This window comes from Girardinichthys multiradiatus, chromosome 19 (genome assembly GCF_021462225.1).
Source record: "Girardinichthys multiradiatus isolate DD_20200921_A chromosome 19, DD_fGirMul_XY1, whole genome shotgun sequence".
Lineage (NCBI taxonomy): Eukaryota > Metazoa > Chordata > Actinopteri > Cyprinodontiformes > Goodeidae > Girardinichthys > Girardinichthys multiradiatus.
In genome coordinates, this window is record NC_061811.1 from 14,684,188 (window position 1) to 14,711,982 (window position 27,795).

Genomic DNA, 27,795 nt, shown 5'->3' on the forward strand with positions numbered 1-27,795 from the left:
ATTATATTTCTACAAGGGGCAGTTTTTAAATGCAGAAACTGCCAAAAAAAAAAAAAAAAAGAGAGAAAGAATCAAAGATTCAATAATGAGGAAGTATGGAAAGACTGAAGAAAAGCCTGAGGAAAAGATTGAATGAAAGATTGAAGGAAGGAAATATTTAAGTAACGACTGAAAAGGATGGGAGGATGAGGGAAAGGATGGAAAAAAGGGATGGTTTAGGGAAGGTTGGGACGAAGGAATGAAAAAAGGACAAATCAAAACACATACAGCAAGTCACAATAAAAATATGTAACAAGAAAGCAACATTCAAGTAGAGGGCATGGAACTGATGCAACAGCTGCAGCTCATAAGGGATAAAACCCAAAGATTGTCTATTAAAGGCATATAAAGGTGCTGATTGCTACTTATGCAGTTTCACTTATATTTGAGAATATTAAAACCAAATGTAAAAAACATGTTTGAGTTGTTTTGCATTGGCAGACATCATTAGACTGCATACTTCATCCATCACAACAAATTTAACTGTGTTCCAGTTTTAATTTGGAAAACCAGTGAGGCAATGTGGTCTGTGACCAGGCTAACTGCTGTTACCAACTAATAATGTTTCTCTCTACATTCAGCAAACCCTATGGGATCATGATTGTATAGTGCAGGTGATGCACTGTAGGGCAGTTCCTAACACTGCTCCCTTGCAGCAAGGTCTGTGGTTGAAATCCCAGCCAGGGTATTTCTGCATGGACTTTGAGTGTTCTCTATGTGTGTGCATGAGTTCTCTCTTGGTACTCCAGCTTCCTCCAACAAAACCAAAAATATAATAATTTTGGGTTATTTAGTTTCTCTAAAATATCCTTGGGGAGTGAGTCTGGATCCACAGCTGTTTGCCCTGTGAACGATGAAGACCTGTTCAGGGTGTACCCTGCTGCTTGCCTGATGACGGCCAGAGACAGGCACCAGCCCCGCGCAGTCCTACAAGGATAAGCGGTTATGGCAAATGGACAGATGGATGCATAGGACTGAGTGTGAAAGGTTTAATGAGTTGCAAATTGTTAGAAGGGCAAATTAACGTTTTTTTAACTGCAGCTATAGCTAAGTTTTAAATGCAAGCAGATATATTATATTTTGAGATTGGGATTGGAAGAAAAAACAGACTTTTCCAAATGGAATTACAACTTCTAGGAACATTCCAGTTAAATGTAAGCATAACAGCATTTTTAATCATTTATCTAATCATGCGGTGATAACTTATTTTCATCTCTTTGTCTTTGATAAATTAAATCTTAAGTTCCAACTTTATAAACCACTGGGTGTGCTTATTTACATGTTCAATTATCAGCCCACCTGCTATGTGGAGTACATTGATATATTTCTGTGCAGTTTGTACTTTGAAAACTTACATTTCAGAAAAGAGGGTGCACAGCACTGCGGTGTGTTTAATTTAAAGGGAAATAGTCTGAAGTTGAAATACGCTGGGATTTTAATTGACTGTTTTTATTGTATTTGATTTTATCATTTTAGCACTTGGACAGGAGAAAATCTAATGCGATATCCCTCATCATAAACCTTTTCACACCTAACAATCCAAACTTAAACACAGGTGTTCTCCCACCACTGTATCACTACATAAACCCTACCAGGAGACTCTAATCCAAGTCCAATCCATCATGTTAAACACGAAAGGCATGCAAGCTTCTGTTAGACCGGGAATAAATTTCTAGTCTGTCAGATTAAAATGTAATGCGTCAGATGCAATTTAAATATTTTTCAAAGCTCTTGAGTTTTTATTGTCAACTGTTTGGTTAAGATTGTTGATATTACAAATAACAGAGAAAAGTTTGTGTTCTAACAAAATCTCAGGCCAGATTAAAATCTTGCACAAGAATTTGTTCAAAGACAGCTCGTGAACTAAAAGCATTTCTCAAGAGCTAAAAACATGTTCGTAAATCTAGATAAAACTGCTACACGGAGTCATCCAAGCGTCGGGGTTTGACAGGATGAATTCCTGACCCTGATTCAGTTTGATCCGAGGCCAGTGGAGAAGTAACTAAAGGACGCCCCCTTGTGGTTCCACAGTGAGTTGATCTAATCACCAGGTAGATGAAGAAAATTTCCCTGTCAAATACTGGAAAGTATTAAGCCTTTTTTATTTGTCTAGATCATTTCACAGCGCTTAAAAAAGAAAATGAATGCATACAGATTTAGCAACACTGTTTGGCTTTTCCCCTTCTGTACATTCATCCAAAAAAAAAAAAAGTTTTTTTTTTCCTTCTCTTTCAGTTCATGACAGGACAGCAAGAAAACTTTGTGACAACAAAAAAAAAATAAAAAAATCCAACATTTTACCCCAAGAAACAAAGTTACGAGTTATTTTAAGGTTTTTAAATAAAATCATAACACCCCATACATCTCCATACATACCACCAACGATCAACATTTTACATAACTTACCCTGAACAATGTAATCTCAATACTTAACATGCAACCTTACAGAGTGATATGCATTTCACTTAAGGCGTCTGAACGTCTCCCAACAAGCTAAAACAACACAAACCTAATGCAGCTAAAATAAATTAGGGCTTAAGGAAAATGTCGGAATGTTTAATATCATGGGGAAAAGAAACCCACATAGCAAAAGGAAAAAATAGAAAGGGGGCATCTCCTATATGTCAACAGGTTTTGTAGCAGACAGAAGTTGACCATGGTTGAGAGGGTTTCTGGGAGAACCTCTGTAATGGCTCATGTTATTCTTGTCAACCTGCTGCACAATGAAAGGCTTCTGGGCTGCAGATGGATCAGACACAGAGCACTCCATTCTGGCTTTTGGTAGGACTTTGTTGGTCATGTCACCCAAGGCACAGGGCGTGACTTTTCGGGGCAAGGTGTTCAGCCTTTTTGGTGGGACAGGAGGGGGTTTCTTTACAGGAACCATGCTGTTGGACCGCTCTACTTGTGGCCTGAGCCGCAGTTGAGGGGAGAGGCCACTCTCCAGACTCAGAGTCTTTGTCACATGACCAGCCTGACGAGCAGTGAGCTCTGCGACTTTACCGGGTCTCCTGCTCTCTCCAGTCAGAGAGTTGATCCTGCGTACAGTCAGTTTCACAGGGGTGCGCTGGAACTTCATGGGAGATCTTATTTCTTTGTTTTTTGAGCTTGTAGGAGAGTAAAGGGTGAGCTTGTTGAAGTGTTGGATGTGATCTACTACCCGACGCTTTTGGGTCTGCAGGCCATCTGGTGAGAGGGACGGTTGATGTTTGACTTTAGCTCGAGACTCAGGGGAAATCTTTACCTCTTCATATGATTTGCTTCCTAAAATTTCAGCTTTGCTTGGCATATTTGGTTCATCTTCGAGTTCAACACCTGGCCTGTATGGAGTTGATTGGAGCCCAGAGGTGACACCCAGTGAGAAATGAGCAGGACTCTGTATGTCCAAAGCATCAATAAGCCTGCTGCAGTTCATCTGCTGTGGTACCCTTTCAACTGACCCTAATGTGGAATTGCTACAGCGACCAAAGGGAGGAGATAAACCTCTGTTAATTACTGGACTACAGTTTGCACTAGACTCAAACACTCCACTATCAATATGCAAAGGAGTGAGTGCTTCAATATTGAATTGACCAAAAGTGACATTTTGTTCATCAGCCTCAGTTGGTGGGCAGTAGGTATCAACTTCAAAGGCCAAAGCTGGAGTACCAGGAATCTTTGCTGAAGATTTAATCCCACTTTCTCCAACCGAGCTGCAGAAGCCCCGTTTGGAAGCCTGGAGGTCATTCTCCAGCTCTGTGACATCATTCTGGATTTTTCCAGCTGGATCATTTTGTCTTAGCGGTTCAGCGATGGAGCAGGCGCTCTTGAGGCTCTCCGAGCTAGAAGTGCAGCACAGCTTCTTGGGAAGAACACTCGCTGGTGACGGCTTGGAAACAACGATGGCTGGCTCAGACATGTAGTTGCCCTGGTGGCTTGTGGTCAACGGAGTATCTGTGAATGACCCTCTGTTTAAAGCCCGTGTTCCAACAGGGGTCTCCACGATCCAGGAGGCCTGGTGGGTACTTGAATCACACTGTGGGGTCAGCAGGTTATCTTCTGACTTGCTAATGTATTTTGAGCCTGGAAATAAACCCAGTGAAGAATTAGTACAATGTTAAAGAACATTTTAACAACACGTTGCATGACATCTGGTACTCACTCTTTGCTTCAGTTTTTCTGGCCAGATTTGAGGGGATAAACTCCATCTCATGCTTGAAATGGAAGCCGGTGGTGCTTTCCTGAGTGGCAAGCCGCAAGCCAATGGACTCAGACCCCTTCATCAGCACCATGAAAGGAAAAATGAAAGAGCCTTCAAGAAGGGTTAAACTAAAAGGTGGTATTGTTAAAAAGACCCAACAAAGGTTACCCAAGTTAAAAATGATGTTAAACATAGCAGGACTTGAGGTTAGTTCTTCAGAAGACAGAAATCACAGATATTTGAATTGCATGATCAGCTTTTTATTAATGTATAGATTTTATTATAATATACATATAACTTTGGAACAATAAAAATCATACATACTGTACAGCACACCTAATAAACCCAAAGATATTGCACCTTATTTTTTTGAACTTGGCACAGGACATACAAATCATTTTGTACCAAAAACAATTATAAGTCATTTATTTCTTTGTGTTACAAAATATTAAAAGTTCCAACACAGATTGTGACAGAAATTCCATTCAATTTTAAATGCGTTGACTTCTACAACTAAAGTGTCAGATCTGACCATTGCATGAGTTAAGGACGGTGAGCAGATCATTTTTATTTGGATTCCAAGGAATCCTGGGGAAGCCAGACAGGAAGCAAAAAGCAAGCACTGGTATTCCGGCTTAGAATGACCAAATATGCGTCCTGATGACCTTTTGATGCGGATATCAAAACCACATGCATCCTAAAAAATATACAACAGTAAGGAGAAAGTGAAAAGCTACAAAGGAGCAGAAGAACAATATGATGCAGCATCGATAATGTCATTCATGTTCTGGAGGATAAGCTGCTGATGTTCTGATAAGGTGCTAAATCTCACACTACTGCCGATATCCGTGTTCTCATACGCCATCCCTATGGATCATGTGTAAAACTTTTCGGGACTGCGGTGCATGTGTGAAGAATTATAAGGCAAAAAGTGCTCCTGTGCACATATTTCTCAGGATTTTATTGTGGGTGTAAGGACACTTGGATCTTTCACAGTGTTTCGGCAAAATGTGTAAATGCTTGAGTTCTACTGGGCCACCACACTTACAGCATCTTTGTTGCTCTTCCCCAGGCTGAAACGCAGGCGCAGAGACTTGAGCGGAGCTTCTTTTTTGCTGACTTTAGGAGAAAAGCAGCCAGCTCTTCCAGATTCAACCCTGAGAGATAAAGATTTCAAACAGCTGTCAGGAACACATGCCTTAAATTGAGAAACAAACAAACAGATCAATGAAATCAACCAAATCAGGGGAAACCAGGAGAGAAAGGCTCATTGGATAGAGATGGACCTAGAAATTAACTGGTGAATGGAATAAGATGAATGGTCAGAAACTAAACAGCCGATCATTAATCCGATGCGGGAACACAACATACTTCAGCCCAGCAGGTTGCGCTAATACTAAAAGTATTAATCACCATTTGCGACTGAGACCAATATGCAGGGGCAATGTCTGGAAACTGGCATAATAAATAAACAAAGGGGAAAAGTTAGGATAGCAACAAAGTGGATTACAAAGCCACAGGGTGGGATGTGGTGGGGGCGTAAAGGAAGAGTAGTTCATACATGCTTCTTGGTGCACGTTTAAAAGATCTATCTACTGCACTCAAACAGTATTTGGATCAGCGCATTAAATATCGTCTCACAGAAGTTTACATAACCTGCCTATCAAAAGAAATTTACTCAAGACAATTGACAACATCTAGGAAAAAAAGCTTACAGAGAAAATGTTGCAGTAGGATGATGGATAAAAAGTCTGATACACAAGGGACAATCTTTGATTTGTGGTCATCTGTAAACTCAGGCTGGTTGATTCAATGTTATTCTCCTTTTAGAAAATTCAGCTCATTGTCACAATAAAAACTAAAACCTATAACTGCTGCTACATCCGGACATCTGATCCAGTCACAGGGATCAAAGATCATGGGGTCATTTGTTTTTCAAGAGAAATAATACATGGATCAATATATTGATCATTTCACAGGGTTTCAATATATGAATGCACATTTTCACAAGAGCACTGAGCTCAGCCTTGGGGAATTGTCTTTCTCTTCTCTTTGGTAGAGGCAGTGGGGTGGGGCTATTGGGGGAAAAAAAGAAAAAAAAGAATGGGAACCGTTGTGTTACGAGTACTGAGAAAGAAAATCAGAATCAGCAGGTTAGACCTCATAGAAAACATTAATTCAGTATAAGCCAGTAAAAGCCTAATAAGTAAATCTCTAAATGCAGCGGCAGACTAAGCAGAAGACAGTTACAGGCATGAAAATAAACTTTTTTTTTTTTTTTTTACTTACCTGTTGACAACATGCCTGTGGCTAAATCGCTTACTCTTCCTTCTTGCAGAGGTAGATGGTAGCCTGTTAGACCTCCCTACTGACAAGACATTTTGGGACAAGTCCAAGACTCCTGAAGCACTGCAGGCTAGAATAAATGCAAAATATATGTCATCTTAACTATGACTGTCAGGCGCAGCAGAAGAGTTGATCAAGGGATCAACAGTACCTGATCCAGGAGTGGAGGTCCCGCTGAACAGAGTGCTGGGGAGCAGCTCTGTCCCAAGGTTCTTTTTGACAGATCTACGTTTCTTGTTTGACAATCCAAACGAGTGACGAAGTTCCAGGGGAAGTTTTCTCTTTGAGGATGGTGTTGCCACTACAGGAGTTGTAGAAGAAAACACTAGAAAACATGGCAAATTTAAGTTAGACATCTTCACATGAGTAGAATTTGCTGCGATAAAAATAAATTCCAAGTTATTCTGAACCAAAGCAAAGAGCATCAGCCAGCTGATAATTTGTAGGTGATTGTATGCAAATAACACAAGCAGGCAAAAAAAAGACAAAAGCCAGCAGGACGAGCATTTCTGAAATCTTCAGATGGTAGGCGCTACAGCAGCAGATGTGAATAAGATTTATGTGTAAAAACATCAGCGGATTAAGTATCAAGTGAGAAAAAAAAAACACAATTGAAGTTAAAAGAAGACAATGGTTACCATCTAATTTGCACAAGAGATAGATTATTTCAGCATCTCCATGCTTAATGATGCATATCTCATCTCATGTGACAACTGTACCTACCAAGACTGTCTGGCTGGGTGATATTTGAGGGAGTTCTATTAGTTTTTATCTTATTCAGTGCACCACAGACCATATCTGAAACATGAGACAAACCCAGCCAAATAAACAATATTTTCTTAGGAAAGATGTGTCAGCTTAATACAGAGTGTCCGATATATTTTACATATCAAAATTCAACTGTTTTTCTGCCATTTCTTATTATTATTATTTTTTTAAAAGGTAATTTATGAAGCATAAATATAAATAAAAGACATATTTTCTACAGTGGCCAGGCTTTAAACTTGAAACCAGAGAGTAAACATGAAAGAATGGATGTACAAATGGATGAAGAAACAGGTGGACAAATGAAAAATGGATGGATAGATGAGAAGAAAGAAAGACTGGACAGAGAAGAATAGATGGACAGACAAATAAATAGACAGCAAATGGAAGAATAGATGCATGGATGGACAAAAGGATGAACAGATGGACAGATGGGAGGACACAAGGCTGACAGATAAATGCATGGATAGAAAGACAAACAGGTGGTGCATGCAACTGTTAGAAACTGTGATATTGGCTCTTTTCCCATACCCATCCTGATCCAGAAAATCAAAATCAACTCCCAAACCTTCCTGGACAAAGTCGGAACCCTGTTAACAATCTATTTATGGTCACTACAGTACAAAGCTGCATTTTAGTTGTATATTTAGATTACGTTTTCCTTGATTCAATGTCTCATTCAAAGACACCCATAGTACAACTTTTAACCAAACGGTATCTGATAAATCAGTGTTACCTCCAAAGCTGCGTCTGTTTTTCTTCTTCATCCCTGAGGTTAAGACTCTCTCCTCTAGTTCATCCTCAGCAGGAGATGAAGCCCCTGGCTCACAGCCCATCATGGCAGGAACCTTCTCCTGAAGAAACCGAGGTAGGACGCCTGAAAAACACAAGTCAAGTATTTAATATAAGAAACCTACCTGTAAACTAACAACAATTTCAGGCATAGTGTCTCAAGTCCTACCGAAGTTGTGGGCGTTCTCTATGAAGCAGTGCACAATGGCTGCCTGTAGTTTAAGGCGCTTCTCCATGTTGGAATTGATCTTCTCTGTTCCGTCTCCAAAGTGAAGGAGGTTGGGGGCCAGAATTACAGACAAGTTACCGCTATCCATCTTATTCTCTGCACTTCTGTAATTAGGAAAGGAAACAGCATTTTTCTCTGAATGTAATTTTCTTAATAAAGTATCTACCGTATATTAATACAAATGTAAATTCAACTGAAGATGAATGGAAAAACTGTATTAACATAAACTCTAACTACAAGTAATTACAATACCTCTGAGAAACATTGTGAAGGAAGTCGAAAAAGTGGCGCAGCACGCAAATGTTTTTGTCTGGCAGCACACAGGACAGCAGCATGGTGGCAGAGGTTCTCTCCTCCTCAGAGGGGAGTTGCTGGGCCTTAAAAAAGGCCTCCTGCAGCTCCGTGGGTAATATGGGCTCTGGGAGCTCCCTGAAAAACTGCTTCACCAAACCTGCGACATCGCAGGGACGAGCTGTTGGTAGACACTCTTCTCCTGCATCAAGTTTAGCCTGCAGAGGCAAAACACAGCTTTGTCATGGAAGACTGTCCCTACAGAATTTTAAGGTCACTGTGCGCAAGAAAACAAGGTCAGCCTTGGCCGTCACTCACCCTGAGTTCTTTTAGCCGTACGACAGAACCTGATTTCCTGAATAGGCCCTCTGTTTCAACATGTGCAAGCAGTTTCATGCAAGCATCAACCAGAAAGCTGCGAGGATGGAGAAAAAAATCTTTAGTGAAATATTTACATGACAGTAAGCTACAACATCCAAAAGGCAAGTTGGAATTAAACATAAATGAACTTTCTTACCTTGGCACACTTCCGTATTCCATATTATAGTATGGCAAGCTGTCCAGGGGTACGCCAAAAACTTTTCCCTTAGGAAATTATTTAAACAAATAATAATTACTTCTCTTATTAGACTAAAATAAGAAAAAGGTTTCATCAACATAAAAAAAACACAATGTAAAACGAATTTGCTGATAAGAAGTAGAGTAGTTAACAAAGAGTAAAAATACCACGTTTTCACAGTATCACTGACTTTCCACAAAAATGAATCACGTGATTAATTTGAAACAAAAAAGCAGGATTTAGTGCTACCACTGCAACAACAGAATGATTATTCGTTATAATCATGTCATGCATAACATTCATTATTATTTGGATACATAGACATAAGAAAGAACATTGAATATAAAGTGCAAAATTTGTAGCAGTTTTCAAATGCTTATCTCTTCTATTAATACACCATTTCTGCTGTTCTTCATAAACTCACATTGGAGTATTACAAGGCTATAATATAGCTAGTTATTCAGCAAGACTGCGTTCTGTCCAAATTTGTCTCTCTTGTATACAAAAGGACAAGTGTGAAGGGCTTCCTTCAGCCAGATGATAGGTAGTAGGCACAGATAGGAGAAAACTCTGGCACTTTCATTGCCATCTGATTAGACGGACGTTTAACTGTAAGAACAGTGTGACTGAGCATTTTTGCATTTTCCATTTCCTAACTTTTAGAACTGCTATACCCTCATATCACATTTTTATTCACCCCGTTCTGATTAAACTGCTAACTGTAACAGCTTTCACCTAATTGAGCTATACAGTAAAATGCTGAACAACATAATGTAACACCCCAAACCTTCAGATCTTGATTTCTTCATTTTGGGCCAAATTTTAAAACTGATGCAGGCATTGCAAAAGTGCCTGTTGCAACAAGACTGAAAGTCAGTTTCAAAGAAGTAGGTCATGTGGTGATGACTTCTGCACTCTAAAGTATTTCAAGAACATGCTTTTGAAAATGTGTGATGTGCTGTTGAATTTATATTTGTTTTACCAGCTACAGCATTTATTGTGCAAATAATCACAAGCAGAGTCACACAAAGGATCATAAGTTGCTGACGTGGGAAAACATTTGCTTCTCTCTCCTAAGGGTTTGCTGCCTACATGCTAATTGATCGCAAACAAAAGAATAATGAAGGCTGATGATGGTGTCCCTGTTCATTCTTGGTCAAAAGTTACCATAACTGATTGTCAACTGCAAACAAATAAACCCTGCAAATACAAGATAAATATGTTATGCTAAGCAATGTTGATTAAATGTCAATAACCTTACCAAATTGCTGGCTGTCGACTTGCAGCTGGTTGCTTTATTTTTGTTCCAGTTCTTTGTCTTTATCCCATAAGCAGTGCGGAGGTGCTGAACAGCCGCTAAACGCATCACATTTTTCTCCATGACTTTCATGATTGTAAATAGTTTCTTTAAAAAACGCACTATAAACGTTCTGCGACGGTGTTGTGAACAAGGTACACGGGAAACAACAAAACCCAGCCCTTTCTAATTAAATTACTTTCTTTAAACCTCTAAATCATTTTCACGTGGAACCAATAAAAAAAAAAAAAAAACTACCAACCGTCTAACAGCTTAACACTGAACAAAAACGCCACTGTCCCAGTATTCTGGCAGCGAATATAACATAGTGAACAGCCTCTCTAAAGGCTAGCTTCGTGTATACGTTGCAGTCATCAAGTTAGCAAGCAATGGTTAGCTACATAGCTTAGCAATCATGATCGTTTGTAAATAAAATATCTGCTGGTTTCCATCCAACCTACAGTTTTTGCCTATGTTTTTTTTTTTCTTTTCAATCAGTAAGCGAAATACATTCTAACTATTTAAGGCTAACCTCTCAAAAAATCGGCTGCGAACCTGGTTGGCTATTTCCGGAGCACATTCAAACAGCGGCGCTCCCTGTGCTCTACGCTCTGATTGGACAGAAACCATTTAAATAGCATTTACCCCAGGGTGTGTGTTTTATTACCCAGCGTCTCCCTGACTGGGCGGTGCAGGGGCACATAACTGTTAGAGCAGACGCGACAGTTATCCCGGTTTCCCGTGTAGTTCAAACTAGGCACACTTTTAACAAGGAACCATAACTCCTGTGTTAATCAAAACATTTGCATCAAAAGCCTTATGTACAAAAACACATTGGAGCTTACGTCACATGGCAAACGTGCACAAACCGTAACGTACTTTGAAACACTTTCCCAAGACTGAATTAGTTTTTTTGTGAGTTATAATATAAGTATTTCTGTCTGGTTATTAAACAATATTAAAATGATAAAAAAGAAATCAATGATCCAGAACTTGACATAAAATAATAATATATATCTTTATTATTAAGGAACTGACTTAATAAAGTCAGGGCAAATTTGAGGATTTTAATTTTTTTTACGGCTTAAATTCAATTCAATTCAATTCAAAGATACTTTATTGATCCCCGAGGGGAAATTGGGTTGATTTAAAGGACAGATTTGACAGAATCGTCAAAAACCAGTCGGGACTGCTGGCCAACCCCTCACCACTGTCATTCCACCATTATGCCGCATGATTATTAATATTTATAAAATAGTAATCCTATATAGTGCCTTGCTGGTCAATGCACAACTTCCTGTTAGTCTTCTGTATAGCATACCAATAAGACATACTGAGACTTGTGACTGTAATCTAAAAAAAACATTCAAGTGGTATGAATACTTTTTGTGAAGCACTGTACAATGTGCATCAGCAGCAAGGGCAAAACTAGGGCTGGGCCTTTATTGTGTTTTGTTTCATTTTGGATTCTTGGTTAGTGATTAAATAGATCAGATACTCTCTCAAAGGCTTATCTTTATTACAACAGTGCACAGACATGTATATACAACACATAAAGATGTACAAATAAATGGACGGAAATAGGTGACTACTGGTTTAGAAGCATTTCCTGTGGACAATAGAGGGGCCAGCTTCATCGTACTCCTGTTTGCTGATCCACATCTGCTGGAAAGTGGACAGGGAAGCCAGGATGGAGCCACCAATCCAGACAGAGTACTTCCTCTCAGGTGGAGCAATGATCTAGGTAGGACATATGCAAGCTTGAGTTTTACTGAAGGTATAATGGGGCCATCAGTGAGCGGTTACTTGAAAGCCTTTATAGTTCTCTCACCTTGATCTTCATGGTGCTAGGGGCCAGGGCTGTGATCTCCTTCTGCATACGGTCGGCAATACCGGGATACATCGTGGTACCACCAGACAGCACATTGTTAGCATAAAGGTCCTTACGGATGTCAATGTCACATTTCATGATGCTGTTGTATGCAGTTTCATGAATTCCAGCAGACTCCATACCTTGTGGAAAGCAAGCACAATAGATTAAATTCCTGAGGAAAAATGAAGATAAAAGGCCTGTGATGACACCAGGTGCATATATGCTCACCAATGAAAGAAGGCTGGAAGAGGGTCTCTGGGCAACGGAAACGTTCATTACCAATGGTAATGACCTGACCATCAGGAAGTTCATAGCTCTTTTCCAGAGAGGAAGAGGAGGCAGCAGTGCCCATCTCATTCTCAAAGTCAAGAGCTACGTAGCACAACTTTTCCTTAATGTCTCGTACGATTTCACGTTCAGCTAAGAGGCAAAAAATTTAAGTAGTAAGGAAAACAAAATCAACCTGTCTAACAAATGTATGAAACAAATCATGGCATCTCCCTACCAGTTGTGACAAATGAGTAGCCACGCTCAGTCAGGATCTTCATCAGGTAGTCAGTCAGGTCACGGCCAGCCAAATCGAGACGCATGATGGCATGTGGCAGAGCATAACCCTCATAGATTGGGACATTGTGGGTAACTCCGTCACCAGAGTCCAACACAATACCTTAGCAGAACCAGAAGAGCAAGAGTTAACATTGTAACTGTGGCTTTAATTAAATAAAACTCACAAATGAAAGTATAGTATAAAATTGTGCCAACCTTATAAAAAAATGCTGGAATATGTGAAAAAATTACTGACCAGTGGTACGACCAGAAGCATAAAGAGAGAGCACAGCCTGGATGGCCACATACATGGCAGGGACATTGAAGGTCTCAAACATAATCTGCAAAGAAAATTGATGAGATTAAAAAGATGTCTCAACTTGAGGACGGATGTGACAGAAATATTTGGATGGAACTCTAATCACCTGAGTCATCTTCTCCCTGTTGGCTTTCGGGTTCAGTGGTGCCTCAGTGAGGAGGGTGGGGTGCTCCTCGGGAGCCACACGCAGTTCATTGTAAAAAGTGTGATGCCAGATCTGATAAAAAAGAAGAAGCAGCTGACATCAGGTGAGGAACAACTGCTTGCTGTAAATCTAAAAATTGCCACTTGTTTTGATTGTGGGATCGTGCTATCTATTTTTCAAGAATATAGAGGGTCAGCTTTTGCGAAACCTTTAAGAAAATCTCTTTATCAACACACACCTTCTCCATGTCATCCCAGTTGGTGATGATACCGTGTTCAATTGGATACTTCAGAGTCAGGATACCCCTCTTGCTCTGGGCCTCATCACCTACGTAGCTGTCCTTCTGACCCATGCCTACCATCACACCCTGAGAGGAAACAACAGAGAAGTTTTTACAATCATTGCAAAGGATACATTTTTGATGTAAAATAAGTTTTTTTAAGATGGTGTTTACATTCACTATACCTGGTGGCGGGGCCTTCCAACAATGGAAGGAAAGACAGCTCGGGGAGCATCATCTCCAGCGAATCCAGCCTTAACCAAGCCAGAGCCATTGTCGCACACAAGTGCGGTAGTCTCATCATCGTCACACATGGTTGTGGTTTATTCTGGTTGTCTAAAATTCAAGCATGAAGGATTGAAACAAGATTTAAAAGGGTTTTGAATTAGAAAAAAAAAAAACAAGCTCCACATATATAAACATTTTTTTCTTCATTGTTGTAGTGTGGTTTTTATTTCCTTTCAGGTTGTTACCTTTCAGATAGAAAACAATGTATTTTTCCAGGATGATGGAAGTGCTGTTTTCTAAAGATTTTAAAAGTAGTCTTCCAAGGCTTAGTTGTAAGTCCTGTCTCATTTTCTGTTTTATTAATACCAGCTAAAGTGCACCTTTATGCATATAACACCACTACTTCAAGGCAGGCAGCTGATGAGCTTCAGACTTTCATTTAGCTGCTGCAGGCATCCTAGTATGAAGTTGGTGAGGAAAATGTAACTTATATTGTTTTCCAGAAATAAATCTTAAATCTTAGTCCGTGATGGTATTTCTACCTTATCGAGGGAGTCTCAACCTTTAAAATGATATCTGACTGGATGATTTCAGAATATATTAAATATGGTAAAAAAAAAAAAAAGTTTAAAACTAATCTGAAGGTTAGGTGGCTTTTTTATTTTATAAATAGGCCTTATCTTAATTCATCAGAGCGGAAAAACATAGTTCAGGGTAAATTTTTAATGTTCTTGAACATGAAGACCTTTATTTAAATGCATGCTGCTTCCTCCACACTTGCAGTTTGGATTTTCGGCTTCACTTCTCCTTATTACAAAGTAATTGCACAGTACACATCACTGTTTACTTCCTGTTTAGGTTATTGGCTCTGTTAAGTCTAAGGAGACAATATCACTCTTATATAACCGCATTCCTAATACCTTTAAGTACTCTCAATGTTCTGATCCTGAAACTGTCTTCTTTAAAAAGTACCCAGTATTGTTTTGAACATGGTAGAACTACATTGTCTTATTCTGCACTCTCGTCAGGGATTTACTTTTACAATACACTAAAGTTTAATGCATTTGTTCCTCTGTGAGAGTTCAAAGGTCTTTTAAAGACTACTGTAACTGAAGAGAGTTACTGCTATCTTTAAGGTAGACCTTGAATCAGTATTATGATGACTCTGAATTGTTATATTCTGTAAAACTGTGTGCTATATGGCCAAAAGTCTGTTAAGAATAACCTTTATTAATATGCTTATAGCTGTTTTTCCCATTTATAACATAGTGAAGTAAAGTATAAGTTCTAATGTTTCCCTTCTGTTACAATGCGATACGAATGCTCATAGACATACAGTACAAGGATAAATGGCCCAAGGGTTGTCATAAATGACCTGAAGCTGGGGCACTGGGTTTGATGGTGGAGCAGCTGGTATAACTGGTATGATTAGAAAGCCACAGTACACTTAGATTAAGTATGGACACCCGCTACTACACAATCTAACAGATAGACACCACAATGGTGACACATAGTCTACTGATAATCACTGAGGGAGAGCACATCCATAGCATCGGAGTGCCAGATATAAAACTACATGTGACTTTCTATCGAGGCTCTTCGTCATCCTCTAACAGACGGCGACGGTCCAAGACGGGAGCCCAGCGCTGATCTCTGTAATCATTCCTCTGCCTTAATTTAGATTAAAGAAGCTAAAAGTTAGAAACTGTTTGAGAGTCGTTCCTTTAAGAGTCTTTAAATAGAGTGGTGACTGTTTCCAGGGTCCAAGTACCGGTGGAGCTCCGAGGCGTCTGACTGCCAACAGGGTGCGGTAGCTCGGACAAGTCCCTTGAAAAAAGATGTTCTTCTTAAAGGACCTCCTGGGTGAATAAATTTAACATAAAATGTCATTATCCCAAGAAAACTGCCCAACACTGCAAGGCAAGATAACTCACCATACTGTTTGAGTAAGGTGCAAGGGGAGGGCCCTTAAAAATCAAACCTGTGTGTCATCATTAAGAGTTGTTGTAATTATTAAGTGGTGGCTGTGGCTGAAGACATAATAATGTCAGATATGAGCTATAATACCTGCCGACACAATCTGATAGCTGTTCTAAGGTGTGAATCATTGGAAACACAACTCACAGAAGGTTTCTATGAGGTGTTAAGTCATGCTATTTCGGTGCTAGATTTGTCATAAAAACTCTGATAACATATCTTCACAGCCACGATAAGCTCTGGAAGCTGCTTAGGTTGCACCAAAGAGGGGCATATAAGAGAGCCCTAAGTTCTATTTTAGGTTAGAGGGCCCCCACTGTGCTTAATGGAGAGAAACAAGTGACACATGGCTCTCCAGCTATGCCAGATCAGAAGTGGCTGGCTGGCAGCCATGTGTCTGGACTGTGACACTTTTGTTTTACTATTTCACAACATGCATCAGCTGCCCATTACCTTCATTCACTTGGACCCTGGGATATTTTCTGATTATCCTCAGACATCCTGCACCACTCCACATATTTTAACAAGAAGTTAGTGTTTTTTTTCAAAAGGACACTTTTAATCTAAATATCTTCATTAGTCTAAATTATGTCAGCATCACTTTGCAATTCCGCCATAGAAACCAGGAGCTTTAGCTTTAAATGTATGAGCATGTATCTATTAAATATTCACAATATGGCAGTAATCCATTATTTAAAAATGTGTTAGAATCTATAGCAGTGGACTTGTCATAAAAAATCAAAAGCTACCAATAAATGCTGAGATTCAGAGAGAAAGTCCATGTCATGTACTTACCAATGTGCACTGGCAGACAGATGCTTCCACTGGGACGAGGGTTCATGGTATGGAGAGCCCTTTATGTAGCCCCTACATCGGATCCAGTAATCAGTGGGGTGGGAACCAGGCTTCAGACAAGCCCAAATAAGAACTTCCAGCACACACCAGCAAGCCTTGGAAAAAGTGTATTCAACATATATGGACTGGCTTTGCTCTTCACAATGAAATCACTAAATGACTGGAATGTCTGAATAAATTATTGTTAAAAAAGCTAAAAGTCAAGTCACTGGATTGCTGTGTGATACTCTTTGAAAAACAAGTGACTTTAAGCTTTATACTTCTTATTGTTATTGTTTATAGCCCTTAGACAACCAAACCTACCTTTGCAATGATCATGTTTTAATTGCTGTTACTTCTAGTTATATGACTTTCTAGAAATAGCTGAAGGCCTACATTTAACCCTTAGATGTATCATTGCTCTTGAAGACACCAAGAAGCCCCATTAATTGGACTCAGTAAATGCAGCATCACCAGTGTCTTATTAAGGAGATGAGAACATTGTATATGTCTGTAAATCATCCTGCCAGTGTGCGCACTGAACCTCAGTGTGTGGAACAGCTGATGGTAGCACCAGCTGGGCTCTGTGTGTCTTATCTGACTGTCTGAGTGATGCTCATTTCTGATTGGCTCAGTTGTTTCCTTGTAGGGTGATTGGAAGCGCCAGAGTCATTTATGAGCAAGCAACGAGTTTGAATAGAGCAGCTCCATATTTGTGAAAGCCACAAGTTGAAAAATATTTTTCCTGGTGTGTTCAGTGCCATATGAGGGAATATTGTCACTTGCGGGAAATGTGCTAATATTTAAGTTGTCAATTAGAATTGCATTGTTCCTTGGGCAAATAAAATTTGAAAATAACAGTTTGTGATTGTGAAAAAAAATTTCAGTTCTGCCCCTGTGTAAGGAAGTGTATATAAAATGTGTCACAGCTGAAGGAATGAAGGGGTATTGTTACCAGACTGCCCCATCATATAAGTCTATTTTTAACTGCTTCTCCACAGATGGGGGCAGGAGACAGTATTTTTTGCAGATAGATTAAATTGACTGATTTGATGCATTGGCTTTGACACAGCAAAGCATGTTTGGTACAGCAGCCTTCTCTACAGAGGGCTTTCACTGACTTGAACAAAGGTTTTAATTTATAAAAAGACAAGAATATCTAAAGAATATTTTAAGAGTATTACTGGAATGTATTTGATTATGTTTGACATACAATTTCAATTCTGTTTTATTTATATAGCGCCAATTCACAACGCATATCTTAAGGCACTTTACAAAAGTCAAGTCAATCGAATCATACAGATTTCAAGTCAGGTACATACATTCTAATTAATCCTAATTATCAAAGAGTGCAGTCAGATTCAGTTTACTATTCTAATTGGTTAAAAGCTTTTCTATCTAAGGAAACCCAGCAGATTGCATCCAGTTAATGACTTGCAGCATTCCCTCCTCCTGGATGAGCATGTAGAGACTGTGGACAGTCACTGGCGTTGACTTTGCAGCAATCCCTGATACTGAGCATGCATGTAGCGACAGTGGAGAGGAAAAACTCCCTTTTAACAGGAAGAAACCTCCAGCAGAACCAGGCTCAGTGCGAGCGGCCATCTGCCACGACCGACTGGGGGTTTGAGAGAACAGAGCAGAGACACAACGAGAACAAAGAATCACTGATCCAGGAGTACTTTCTATGGGGAGGAAAAGTAAATGTTAATGGATGTATAGTTCCTTCAGTGGTTTTTTCTAGGAAAAAAAAAACAGATAAACTCTGAGCTAGTTTTAAGGTGTAGAGTATGAGAGAGAGCACATAGAGTTAGTCACAGTAAAAGTCAGTAGCTATATCTAGGAGAAAAATAGGGTTAAACACTGAAAGACAGGGCCAAGTGTATCATCGGTAGAAGGTGAGCATTAAGTTGTTGCTAGCAGAAGCTTGGACAATGCCCCTCTCCAGGAAGGTGTCACAGGTAGATACAGAGTCAGGCCAGGTGTAGCTTCTAGGAAGAGAAAAGAGAGAGAACATAAAGTTAAAAGCTGAAATAACAGCAAATAATGCAAAATTGGAGAGTAGAATGAGAATGTAGCAGCGAGAGTGAAAGTGGTCATTATGTCCTCCAGCAGCCTAAGCCTATACCAACATAACTACAGAGAAAGCTCAGGATAACATAAGCCACTCTAACTATAAGCTTTATCAAAAAGGAAAGGACACCATCTCTTACATTTAGTAAGTCTAATTAATCTGTAATAACAATAGGTAATGTTTAGCAGGGTAGCCTCCTATTTCAAATAGATTGTATTTAAATTTTTGGTCTGATCTATGTAGGAATTATACATATATTCATGACAAAATAAAACAAACAAAAACATTGTTAATGCACTGAATCAGAAAAAGTTCCTTATGTTATCGCTGCACATAGAAATAGAAAGTATATGGTTAAAAACCTAACTTGAGCTTAATCATTGCAGTTCTGTAAAAGTTATCACAGTTATTTAGTTATTGCACAGCAATGTTAATTCCACAACAGCGGTATTTATTGTACAAACAAGCTTTGCCAAAATTACTTACCACAAGGATACAAAAGTTAACATGGTAGAATTATCAGACATGGAGCAGATGAAAAATATTGCTGCAAGACTCATAAATGCACATTTCACAAATCCAGTTTGCAATGAAATGAGTTTATCAATACATACCAGATATGAAGAACGGCCTGCAGAGGATAGTGGGAGGACCTGAATCTATTAAAATGCAAAACTGCCATAACAATTGTACTCCTCACAATTGTGCACTATATAAAAGATGCTTTTATCTAAAATAGAAGGGAACTTGCTAAATAATGTTGTTAATAAAAGGCACTTATGGAAGGCATCTCTATTTATTCACTTGGAATTGCCATGATGTAGATAACTGAGAATTTAAACTAACATAAGGTTTATTTATTTTTTGTTTTTATATTTTTCACACTAATCTGTTGATGATCCCAGATAAACAGTCTTGTTTTGTTGTATGCTATCTAGTGAAATTACAAAAGTCGATTTTATTTCAATTATTAAAATGAGATTTTTTTAAAACGTTCCAAAGAAAAGTAGGTGACTACCTTTACTTTCATTACTTTGATTTTCCAACGTTAATTAAAAGATAATACTGCCCATTACCCAAGAAAAGAAAAACCTCTCAGCGTCAGAAACAAGTCATCACCGCCCCCTAGTGGCCATTCTTGGAACACCAACGTGGTGACGTTTCACCTGCGACACGCTGCTCGCAACAGCCATGCGCCAGCTGCAGCGTTGTTGTGATCGCCCGTCGACAGTTATAGACTACAGAGAAACGCAGCTTCTTTTCAACACGTTGTGTGCGTAAAGCTCTAAAGTTTGAGCTTGCGGGGAATCGGGGAGCTAGAGGGTTTGCGGAGGGCGCTTCGTTGGCGGCAGCTCTTCCTCTTTCTGACGGCTGGAAGTCGGAGAGGACGAGGGTGGGACTGCCATGTAGTTGTAGAGGCAGAAGAATGAGCGATCAGCACACTCCTACAGATGGGACAGAAGACTACATAGTGCAGCAGGAAAATGAACTAGAAGCTCTCGCTTCTATCTTTGGTGATGATTTCCAGGATTTGAGAAACCAGGACCCTTGGAAGGTAACTGTGGATGTTACCTCAATGCATTTATTGTAGCTCACAATGGGCACGAAGATGACTAAAACTTGGGATTAAACTTATTTTAAGTATAATAAGTAGCATAAATAATTCCTAACCTCCTGCTGTGTGTCAACTTTGACTTGATTTTCAGGTTAAAAGGCCTCCAGAGGTGCACCTCTGCTTGCGGCCCAATGGCCTCAACAATGGACAGGAATGCTACGTGACTGTCGATCTGTTGGTGAAATGTCCTCCCTCCTACCCGGACGTGTGAGTACAGATCTCACTCAGATCTCACTCAGATCTTTCTCAGAGCTGCTGCTTGGCAGTGAATCCTTCTGCTGCAAGGTGTTTAATACACAGAGTGACCAGCTACTGTGAAGAAAACCTAAACGTTATGATGATGCAAATGGATGCAAACACAGTCCAGATACAGTACTAATATCAGAAAAAAGTCTGTTTTAAAACCTGTGCAAGTTTTTTTTTTGTAAAATTCTAGTTTGATTATTGTTTTGGCGATGACCAGAAAATACAAGTTTATATTCGTTTTCTAGTTTAGTCACTTTGAGAGAATTACAGAAAAACTACACGATGTTTTGTCTGTCTAACCTTCTGGATTCAGTAATGGTTTTGAAAAATAATCAATCTGTTGTAAAAGCGGAACAATAGTTTTTGTAAAAACTGATCCCATAGTGAAAAATGTTTGTAATCATAAAACAAATTACAGGTTTTATTGTGATGTACTTTAGTAACTCTGAATTGCTCAGGAAAAGGCAGAGTTTACAATATTATTGTCACTTTTTTTTTTATAATTATGGCTTCCCTTGAATAACATTTTCTTTTGATTAATGTTTTTAATCTTTAATGTAATGATGGACCAGTCAGGTTTTTTTTCTGACAGACATTGATTTCTGGTTTTCAATTCAGTTCAATTCAGTTTTATTTATATAGCGCCAATTCACAACACATGTTGTCTCAAGGCACTTCACAAAAGTCAGATACATACATTCTTATTAATCCTAAGAATGGAACAGTGCAGTTGGAGTTAGCTTATTATTCAAATTGGATAAAAAGTTTTTCTGTCTAAGGAAACCCAGCAGATTGCATCCAGTCAGTGACTTGCAGCATTCACTCCTCCTGGATGAGCATGTAGAGACAGTGGACAGTCACTGGCGTTGACTTTGCAGCAATCCCTCATACCGAGCATGCATGTAGCGACAGTGGAGAGGAAAAACTCCCTTTTAACAGGAAGAAACCTCCAGCAGAACCAGGCTATATGTGAGCGGCCATCTGCCACGACCAACTGGGGGTTTTCCTAGAGGTGCTGCCCATTCTAGCCATACGTATGATTTATATTTAATTTTGGGCCATAACATAAAAGTGAGAATGTGCTGTCAGTTCTTTGATAGAGGCAGTACTTTTGAATTCTACATAAAGTGAAGCAATTCTAAGATTATTTTTATTCATGCAACAAATCATATGTCCTCAAACCTTTCAGAATTTTACGTTATTATTAAGCTGAAAACATGCATCAGTGCTCACGTTGATGCATTTAAAGGCAGGATATAGTGGGAGTTTTCTGCTTTGATGCACTTAATAATCGAAAAAAAGGGGATTTTTTACTATAGTATGTAATCGGTGATTTCCTTTGACCCTGATTGGTTGATTTTATCTCCTTTTTTTGTCTCTTTTTTTACTTGCCCCCTGTAAACTTTTTCTCAAATGCTGCCACACTGTTTGATGTTTGTTTAGTTGTTTACTAGGTGAGAAAGTCTTTATTCGTATTGTAGATTATGCAACATATTTCAGACACTTTCAAATAAAGGAGAAAATTGAAATATTTGCTTTTATTAAATGTGCACATACCCAATAAGCAAAATAAAACTCTTTAAAGGTTAAGTAAGGAAATTCAATAGCATTCTACTGTAGAGAAAGTTAAAGTGCTTTGTAGAGACATGGTAAGTGCATCTCAATAAATTAGAATACAAATTTTTACCACGATTTTCCCTTCCACTCGACTTTCCATTATTTTGCTTGAATACGTTTAGTTTTTCAATGACGTTTTGTGGTTTACCCTCTTTGTAGAGGGTTACAATGACTGTCTGGCGGTCAGAGTGTGTAGGCTATAACATAACATTTCTATATTAAAAGTCTTATTTTATATTAAAATCTTCTGAGCAACATAAAGATGGGTTTTCTTTTATTAGCCAAGAGCTGTATTCATCAAATTGAACTAAAGTGAGTATGTGAAATGCATCACTGTGTTTGTTGTGATATTATTTAATTAGTTTCACTTTTTGTCTCATCACATCTGTTTTTTTTTCCAGTTTCATTAATTAGTTTGCTGTTGAGTTACTGGCAGAAGCAACAGATAAATTTAAGTTTCTTCAAAGTTTAAAAAAAAAAGAACATTTTGATGCCTCTGTAGCTTCAAGACCCCTTGGATTGGAGTTTAACTCTGAATCTATTGTTTAAAGCTTTGAAGTGCTTATTTTTAGGTAACACAGATCGCAAACAGCAATTCAAAGAGTCTGTATTTAGCATCGAATAAATCATTCCAATCAATCCGGTCTAAGTCTAATCTCTGGAAGGTTGTAAAAACTGCCTGAAAAATGTGGAAATCAGTCTAGATAAGTATGGAATCTATTTATGCATCAAATCTGTAAGAATCTGTAATAGAAAGTGTGTGAGAACCCTGGATGTGGGGGATGACAATAAAAGATGCAGCTTTCAGTGCTTTGAATTATAAAATTCAGGTCTTCTTTATTAGACTAAAATAGTACCAGTAATTATAAGCAACAACATATGAGCAGACACTGTCATTTAAATGAATATTTTAATCCACTTCTGCCATTAAAGCCAGTTATCTAGATTTTATCCTTATGGACTTGAATGATCGGACAGAATCTGGGACATCTTACGGACTCGACAGGGAGTTACCCATGTACCTGTGTGTGATTTGGCTCAAATAATTACAGAGATCCACTGTTTAAGTTAAATCCCATCTTTCAGTTAGAAATCTGTCACTGATGCAATATCATGGGGCTCCAACAGGCCTCCCGAGCTGGAGCTGAAGAACGCCAAAGGTCTTTCAAACGAAAACCTCCAGAACCTCCAGAGTGAATTAACCAAACTGGCAGCGGAGCGATGTGGAGAGGTGAGGATGGACTGATAAGCCACACATTAACATATTGTTCGCTGATCTCCGGTTATTAACCTGTTGTCTTGCTCCGCCAGGTGATGATTTATGAGCTAGCGGACCACATCCAGGGCTTTCTAAGCGAGCACAACAAGCCCCCGCCTCGGTCCTTTCATGAAGAGATGCTGAAGAACCAGAGGAGGCAGGAGGAGAAAAGGGCTCTGGAAGAGCAACAGAGGATGGACCAGCAGCGCAAGCAGGAGGAAGAAATGGTGAGGAGAAGGGGAAAACCCACATTCTTGCTCAGTTGGTGTCATCTAAGGTAGCACTCTAAAACTTAAAAGTTTTTACTGTATTTTATATCCATAATGTTGAGTGTTTAATTGTTTATCCTTGTAGGAAAAAGAGATCATGGCTGTAATCCAAAGGAGAGAGGAGGAGAAGCGAGAGGAAAAGAGACGAAAAGAAATGGCCAAACAGGTGTTTGTCCTAATGCATTTTTCACTGAATGTTATAAAAACACAGTAAAACAAGAAAATCTTACATCATAAAACCTTACAACACATACAGGAACAAGAACAGAAGCTACCAGACATTGTTTATTTATTGCTTTGCAAATTTGCTAATTGTGCCGCTTCAGTTTTTGCTGTGCCAGTTTATTTTGGATCATTGATAAAGTGATCAGATGCAAATTAATTCCTTACAAAGAGATTTATTAGCTTAGAAAGTTTACCGCTTAGAGAGTCTAGGTGAGAGCTCTGTAATAATCTACTTAGCAGTTTGACTTCTACATAAAAGGCAGGGAGATCTGCCTGACCTCATTGTCTTCTTGTGTTAGCAACAAGCATGGGCCAGCTAGAGACATCAAGATACATAAACGTTTTAAAAAGTAAAAGTCTGCCATACCGTCCCTGTGGTTTAAAGTCCCTTTAATGAGTCGTAGAGACTTTAGTTTTCTGCACCTGCATATGGAATAGGTTAACACAGCATTATCCCTAGCCCACCTGTTGCTGCACACTGCTGGTCAGGTGGCTAGAAAGAAGAGGATGCTTCACTTCTCTGTTGCTTGCAAGACAGACAAAAATAGCTGTTTGGTGATTTTTCCAGACATCAAAAATGTGAAAGGAAAACAACTCGTCATTTTTATTAGGCAAGCTATGAGCTGTGTTTCTGTTAAGCAGCAGACTGCAGGCCTAATTAACCAATTAATATCAGCTTATTACACTTGTGCTAGTGTACAGAAAAGAGCAGAAAAGTAAAAAGGTTTAACATTCTTCTCAATGAGCACCTGAAAACCACTGAAAAAGGTCCAAGCCACATAACACCGCATTTGTGTGACTGCGGAAACATTTTGCTGACCCTTACTGTCCTTAATAGTTTTTTTAATGTTCACAGGAGCGACTTGATAGCATGGAGCAAACGTCGTCTGTGTTAGGGAGTCCACCCAGCCCCAGTGGACTGACTGCTGAACTGACTGAAGCCAAGAAAGCTCTTACTAACCGTCGTCGCACCACCTCTAATACACGCCACAGGTATACCACCTTCACAAAAATATTGCTCTGTCCTCAGCTATACTGCAGTATTGCCTGGAATTGTGTTTGTTTCCAGGCGCGACACAGTTAATGAAGATAACCATCGCGCGCAGGAGCTGCTTCACTTCAACAGCAGCGTTTTTGGAGAACTTGTTGTACACAAGGGGAAGATTTTAGGTGAGACCTGGCAGAGTTAGAACAACAACATCTTCTTATTCTTGCCAGTAAGTCTTAACAGAATCTGAGTGTTTGTTTCTGACAGGTGAGAGCGAGCGACTTGGCCGGAGCGTTTACTGCGGTTTTGAGATGAACTCTGGAGAATTTTCTGTGATCTATGAGTGGTCGCTTCGCTGGAGCAAGAAGAGCAAATTCTTCACCAGCCAAGAAAAAGGAAGGATTGAAGGCTGTAAAAAGCAGGCGAGTAGACAGGCAGCTGTTGATATAAAGATATTTAGCATTTCAATGATGTATTTAGTGGGGATGTCCCAATCAAGACTTTTGGCCCGAGATTCTGACCCGAGTCATTAAGATTAGACGTTTTCTGATGAAGAGTCCCAAACCAACTACATTTAAATTTAGAAAATCAGCGACGCATATGTGCTTGGAAACGTGGCTCACTGTATTTCATCTGTATTACTTGGTCAACATTAGTGCTGTGATTGTGTCCCACTTAACTCGCTCACTGATTGATGTTCAGGAAGCCTCAGAAAGACTGACAGCACTTTTCTCCCAACTTGACTCTCCGAAGAACACAGAGTTCCTGTGCTTTCTGCAAAAGGCTGGAGTTGGATTTCAGTATTTTCCAGCTCTTGTTAAATATGGAAAATTCAGTAAATTATCGAAAAATATTTCAGCTTTCAATTTCAAGGCGTTATTTCTCATCCTAATCTTTTTAATGTTGGGTCCTTATTTCGGTCCTCCCTTCCTTGTGTCTTTGTCCTTCCTTTATTTGTAGTGTCCTTCATTCAGGACACTACGTGATAAGAAACTTTCTTTCTTTCTTTCTTTCTCTCTCTCTCTCTGTCTCTCTCTCCTTCCTTCTCCGGAAGGAAGGAAGTCCAGACGTATGGAATGTTCTCATGAAAACTATTAACTATTTTCTTTGTCAAACTGCTTGTAGATTCACGCTGCAGAGAATGAATTCAGCTCCCTCCTGCGTTTGGATCACCCAAACTTAGTGCACTATATGGCGCTGAGCTCCACTGAAAAGGAGGACTGCATCATGGTGAACCTTCTAGTGGAGCATGTGCCTGGCATCAACCTAAACCAAAGCCTAACTAGCCAGACCCCAGTTCCTCTGGATAAGCTCTGCCATTACACGGCACAGCTATTGGCAGCCCTTAACTACCTTCATTCCAACTCTGTGGTCCACAAACAGCTGGGGGCCTCCAGCGTGCTGGTAGACTTTGAGGGGAACATCAGACTGACTGACTACAGCTTATCAAAACGGTTTGCCGAGATCTGCAAAGAAGACATTTTTGAACAAGCCAGGGTGCGTTTTTCTGAGGATACAGCAATGCCAACCAAAACTGGGAAGAAGGGGGATGTGTGGAACCTGGGGTTGATGCTGCTGGCTCTGAGTCAGGGCAAAGAAGTGAAGGAGTATCCAGTTACTGTACCAAGCAGCTTGCCTGCTGATTTTCAGGATTTCCTCCACAAGTATGTATGAATTAGCTCAGCTTTTTCTACAAGTATTTTCTAACAGATATTTTTCCCGGTATTTATTTATTTATTTGTTGCGTTACACTGTCAACATGGTGAATATAGTTCAGCTTGCAACAAGTTATTTAAGCCTAACTCGTGCAGTGAGTAGCTTCTCATTTCTTTAACAACCATGTCGAAAGATCATTGAAGATATGTTAATCTGTTTCAGAGGGTTTCAAATTATTGGCATTCATCAAACAAACAAAACAACTTAGAACAGTGGTTCTCAATCCTGTGGTTCTCGATCCTCAAGACCCACTGCCCTTCATGTTTCAGATGTCTTTTCTCCAGCACACCTGATTCCAATGATTGCTGAAACTATTAATATGTTGGACAGTCCTTAACCCAATATTATTAAAAACAGGAAGGATAAGGGAAGCCATCTTCTCCACAGAAGAAATGTTGTCAGGGGGGACAATGTCTAATGGTCATGATTTTGACATGCATAGTTAGAAAGTAGCTCAAAACGTTGCGACTAAACAGTTGTGAAGACTTAAGAAAACCACTGACCAACGAGAGAAAAATTCAATTCAATTCAGTTTATTTATATAGCGCCAATTCACAGCACATGTTGTCTCAAGGCATTTCACAAAAGTCAGGTACATACATTCCAATTAATCCTAACCATTGAACAGTGCAGTCAGAGTTAGTTATTTATTCAAATTGGATAAAATGTTTTTCTATCTAAGGAAACCCAGCTGATTGCATCGAGTCAGTGACTTGTAGCATTCACTCCTCCCGGATGAGCATGTAGAGACAGTGGACAAAAAAAAGACTTAGGTAGTACTGATCCCCACTGGGTTAATGTCTGGATGCTTGGGATCTCTTTGGACATCTTCGGGATGGCCAGAGAGGAATTGGCGAAGGGGTCCAACTCCTCCAGCGTCTCTACAAGATCTTGATGAAAATGAATGCAGCTCCGGAGAAAAAAAATATATGTTGTGGCATTTCAGAACCATCGAAACAATGCCACAGCGAACGTGTGATGTAATCTGTCTAACAACAGCCTTTAGCCTTTAGACTTTTGTTTGGTTGGGCAGTCTATATTTAAATTAGGAATATTGCTGTTCGCATAAAAGCAAAAAATGCAGTCT

General features: G+C 39.4%; 3 protein-coding genes across 10 annotated transcripts in view; 1 reads left to right on the top strand and 2 right to left on the bottom strand.

Moving 5' to 3' along the window:
- Positions 1-1,755: 1,755 nt before the first annotated feature.
- arhgap11a (Rho GTPase activating protein 11A) lies at positions 1,756-11,857 on the bottom strand. Of its 6 annotated transcripts, none has more exons than XM_047392890.1 (13): positions 11,031-11,096; positions 10,463-10,557; positions 9,160-9,227; positions 8,961-9,057; positions 8,604-8,860; positions 8,292-8,455; positions 8,067-8,207; positions 7,289-7,363; positions 6,717-6,890; positions 6,509-6,635; positions 5,268-5,376; positions 4,181-4,295; positions 1,756-4,101 (listed from the first exon to the last, which is right to left on the bottom strand). In XM_047392890.1, the coding sequence occupies exons 3-13, from the start codon at positions 9,180-9,182 to the stop codon at positions 2,657-2,659; spliced, it is 2,727 nt and encodes a 908-aa protein (XP_047248846.1). In that variant the 5' UTR covers positions 9,183-9,227; positions 10,463-10,557; positions 11,031-11,096; the 3' UTR covers positions 1,756-2,656. The 6 variants fall into 6 exon arrangements, with proteins under 6 accessions (XP_047248846.1, XP_047248843.1, XP_047248842.1 ...); XM_047392887.1 differs by having other exon boundaries at positions 11,054-11,079; XM_047392886.1 differs by having other exon boundaries at positions 10,463-11,116.
- A 138-nt stretch (positions 11,858-11,995) lies between these two features.
- LOC124884866 (actin, alpha cardiac muscle-like) lies at positions 11,996-16,802 on the bottom strand. 2 transcript variants are annotated; one of them, XM_047392892.1, is made up of 9 exons: positions 16,662-16,802; positions 13,847-13,997; positions 13,620-13,748; positions 13,343-13,453; positions 13,174-13,258; positions 12,877-13,038; positions 12,600-12,791; positions 12,330-12,511; positions 11,996-12,238 (listed from the first exon to the last, which is right to left on the bottom strand). In XM_047392892.1, exons 2-9 carry the CDS (start codon positions 13,973-13,975, stop codon positions 12,095-12,097), a joined length of 1,134 nt encoding a protein of 377 aa, XP_047248848.1. In that variant the 5' UTR covers positions 13,976-13,997; positions 16,662-16,802; the 3' UTR covers positions 11,996-12,094. The 2 variants fall into 2 exon arrangements, with proteins under 2 accessions (XP_047248848.1, XP_047248849.1); XM_047392893.1 differs by lacking the exon at positions 16,662-16,802 and adding an exon at positions 15,661-15,719.
- Positions 16,803-19,943: 3,141 nt separating this feature from the next.
- The window catches only part of eif2ak4 (eukaryotic translation initiation factor 2 alpha kinase 4), a 36,976-nt gene continuing 29,124 nt past the window's right edge, over positions 19,944-27,795 (top strand). The window contains exons 1-9 of one of the 2 annotated variants that reach the window (XM_047392885.1): positions 19,944-20,329; positions 20,481-20,596; positions 23,381-23,483; positions 23,564-23,737; positions 23,865-23,945; positions 24,861-24,997; positions 25,074-25,174; positions 25,260-25,414; positions 26,118-26,656. In XM_047392885.1, the coding sequence (XP_047248841.1) occupies positions 20,201-20,329; positions 20,481-20,596; positions 23,381-23,483; positions 23,564-23,737; positions 23,865-23,945; positions 24,861-24,997; positions 25,074-25,174; positions 25,260-25,414; positions 26,118-26,656 (1,535 nt within the window). In that variant the 5' untranslated portion in view covers positions 19,944-20,200. Of the gene's footprint in view, positions 20,330-20,480; positions 20,597-23,380; positions 23,484-23,563; positions 23,788-23,864; positions 23,946-24,860; positions 24,998-25,073; positions 25,175-25,259; positions 25,415-26,117; positions 26,657-27,795 lie in introns of those variants that run through there. The other variant, XM_047392884.1, reaches the window with a different exon arrangement.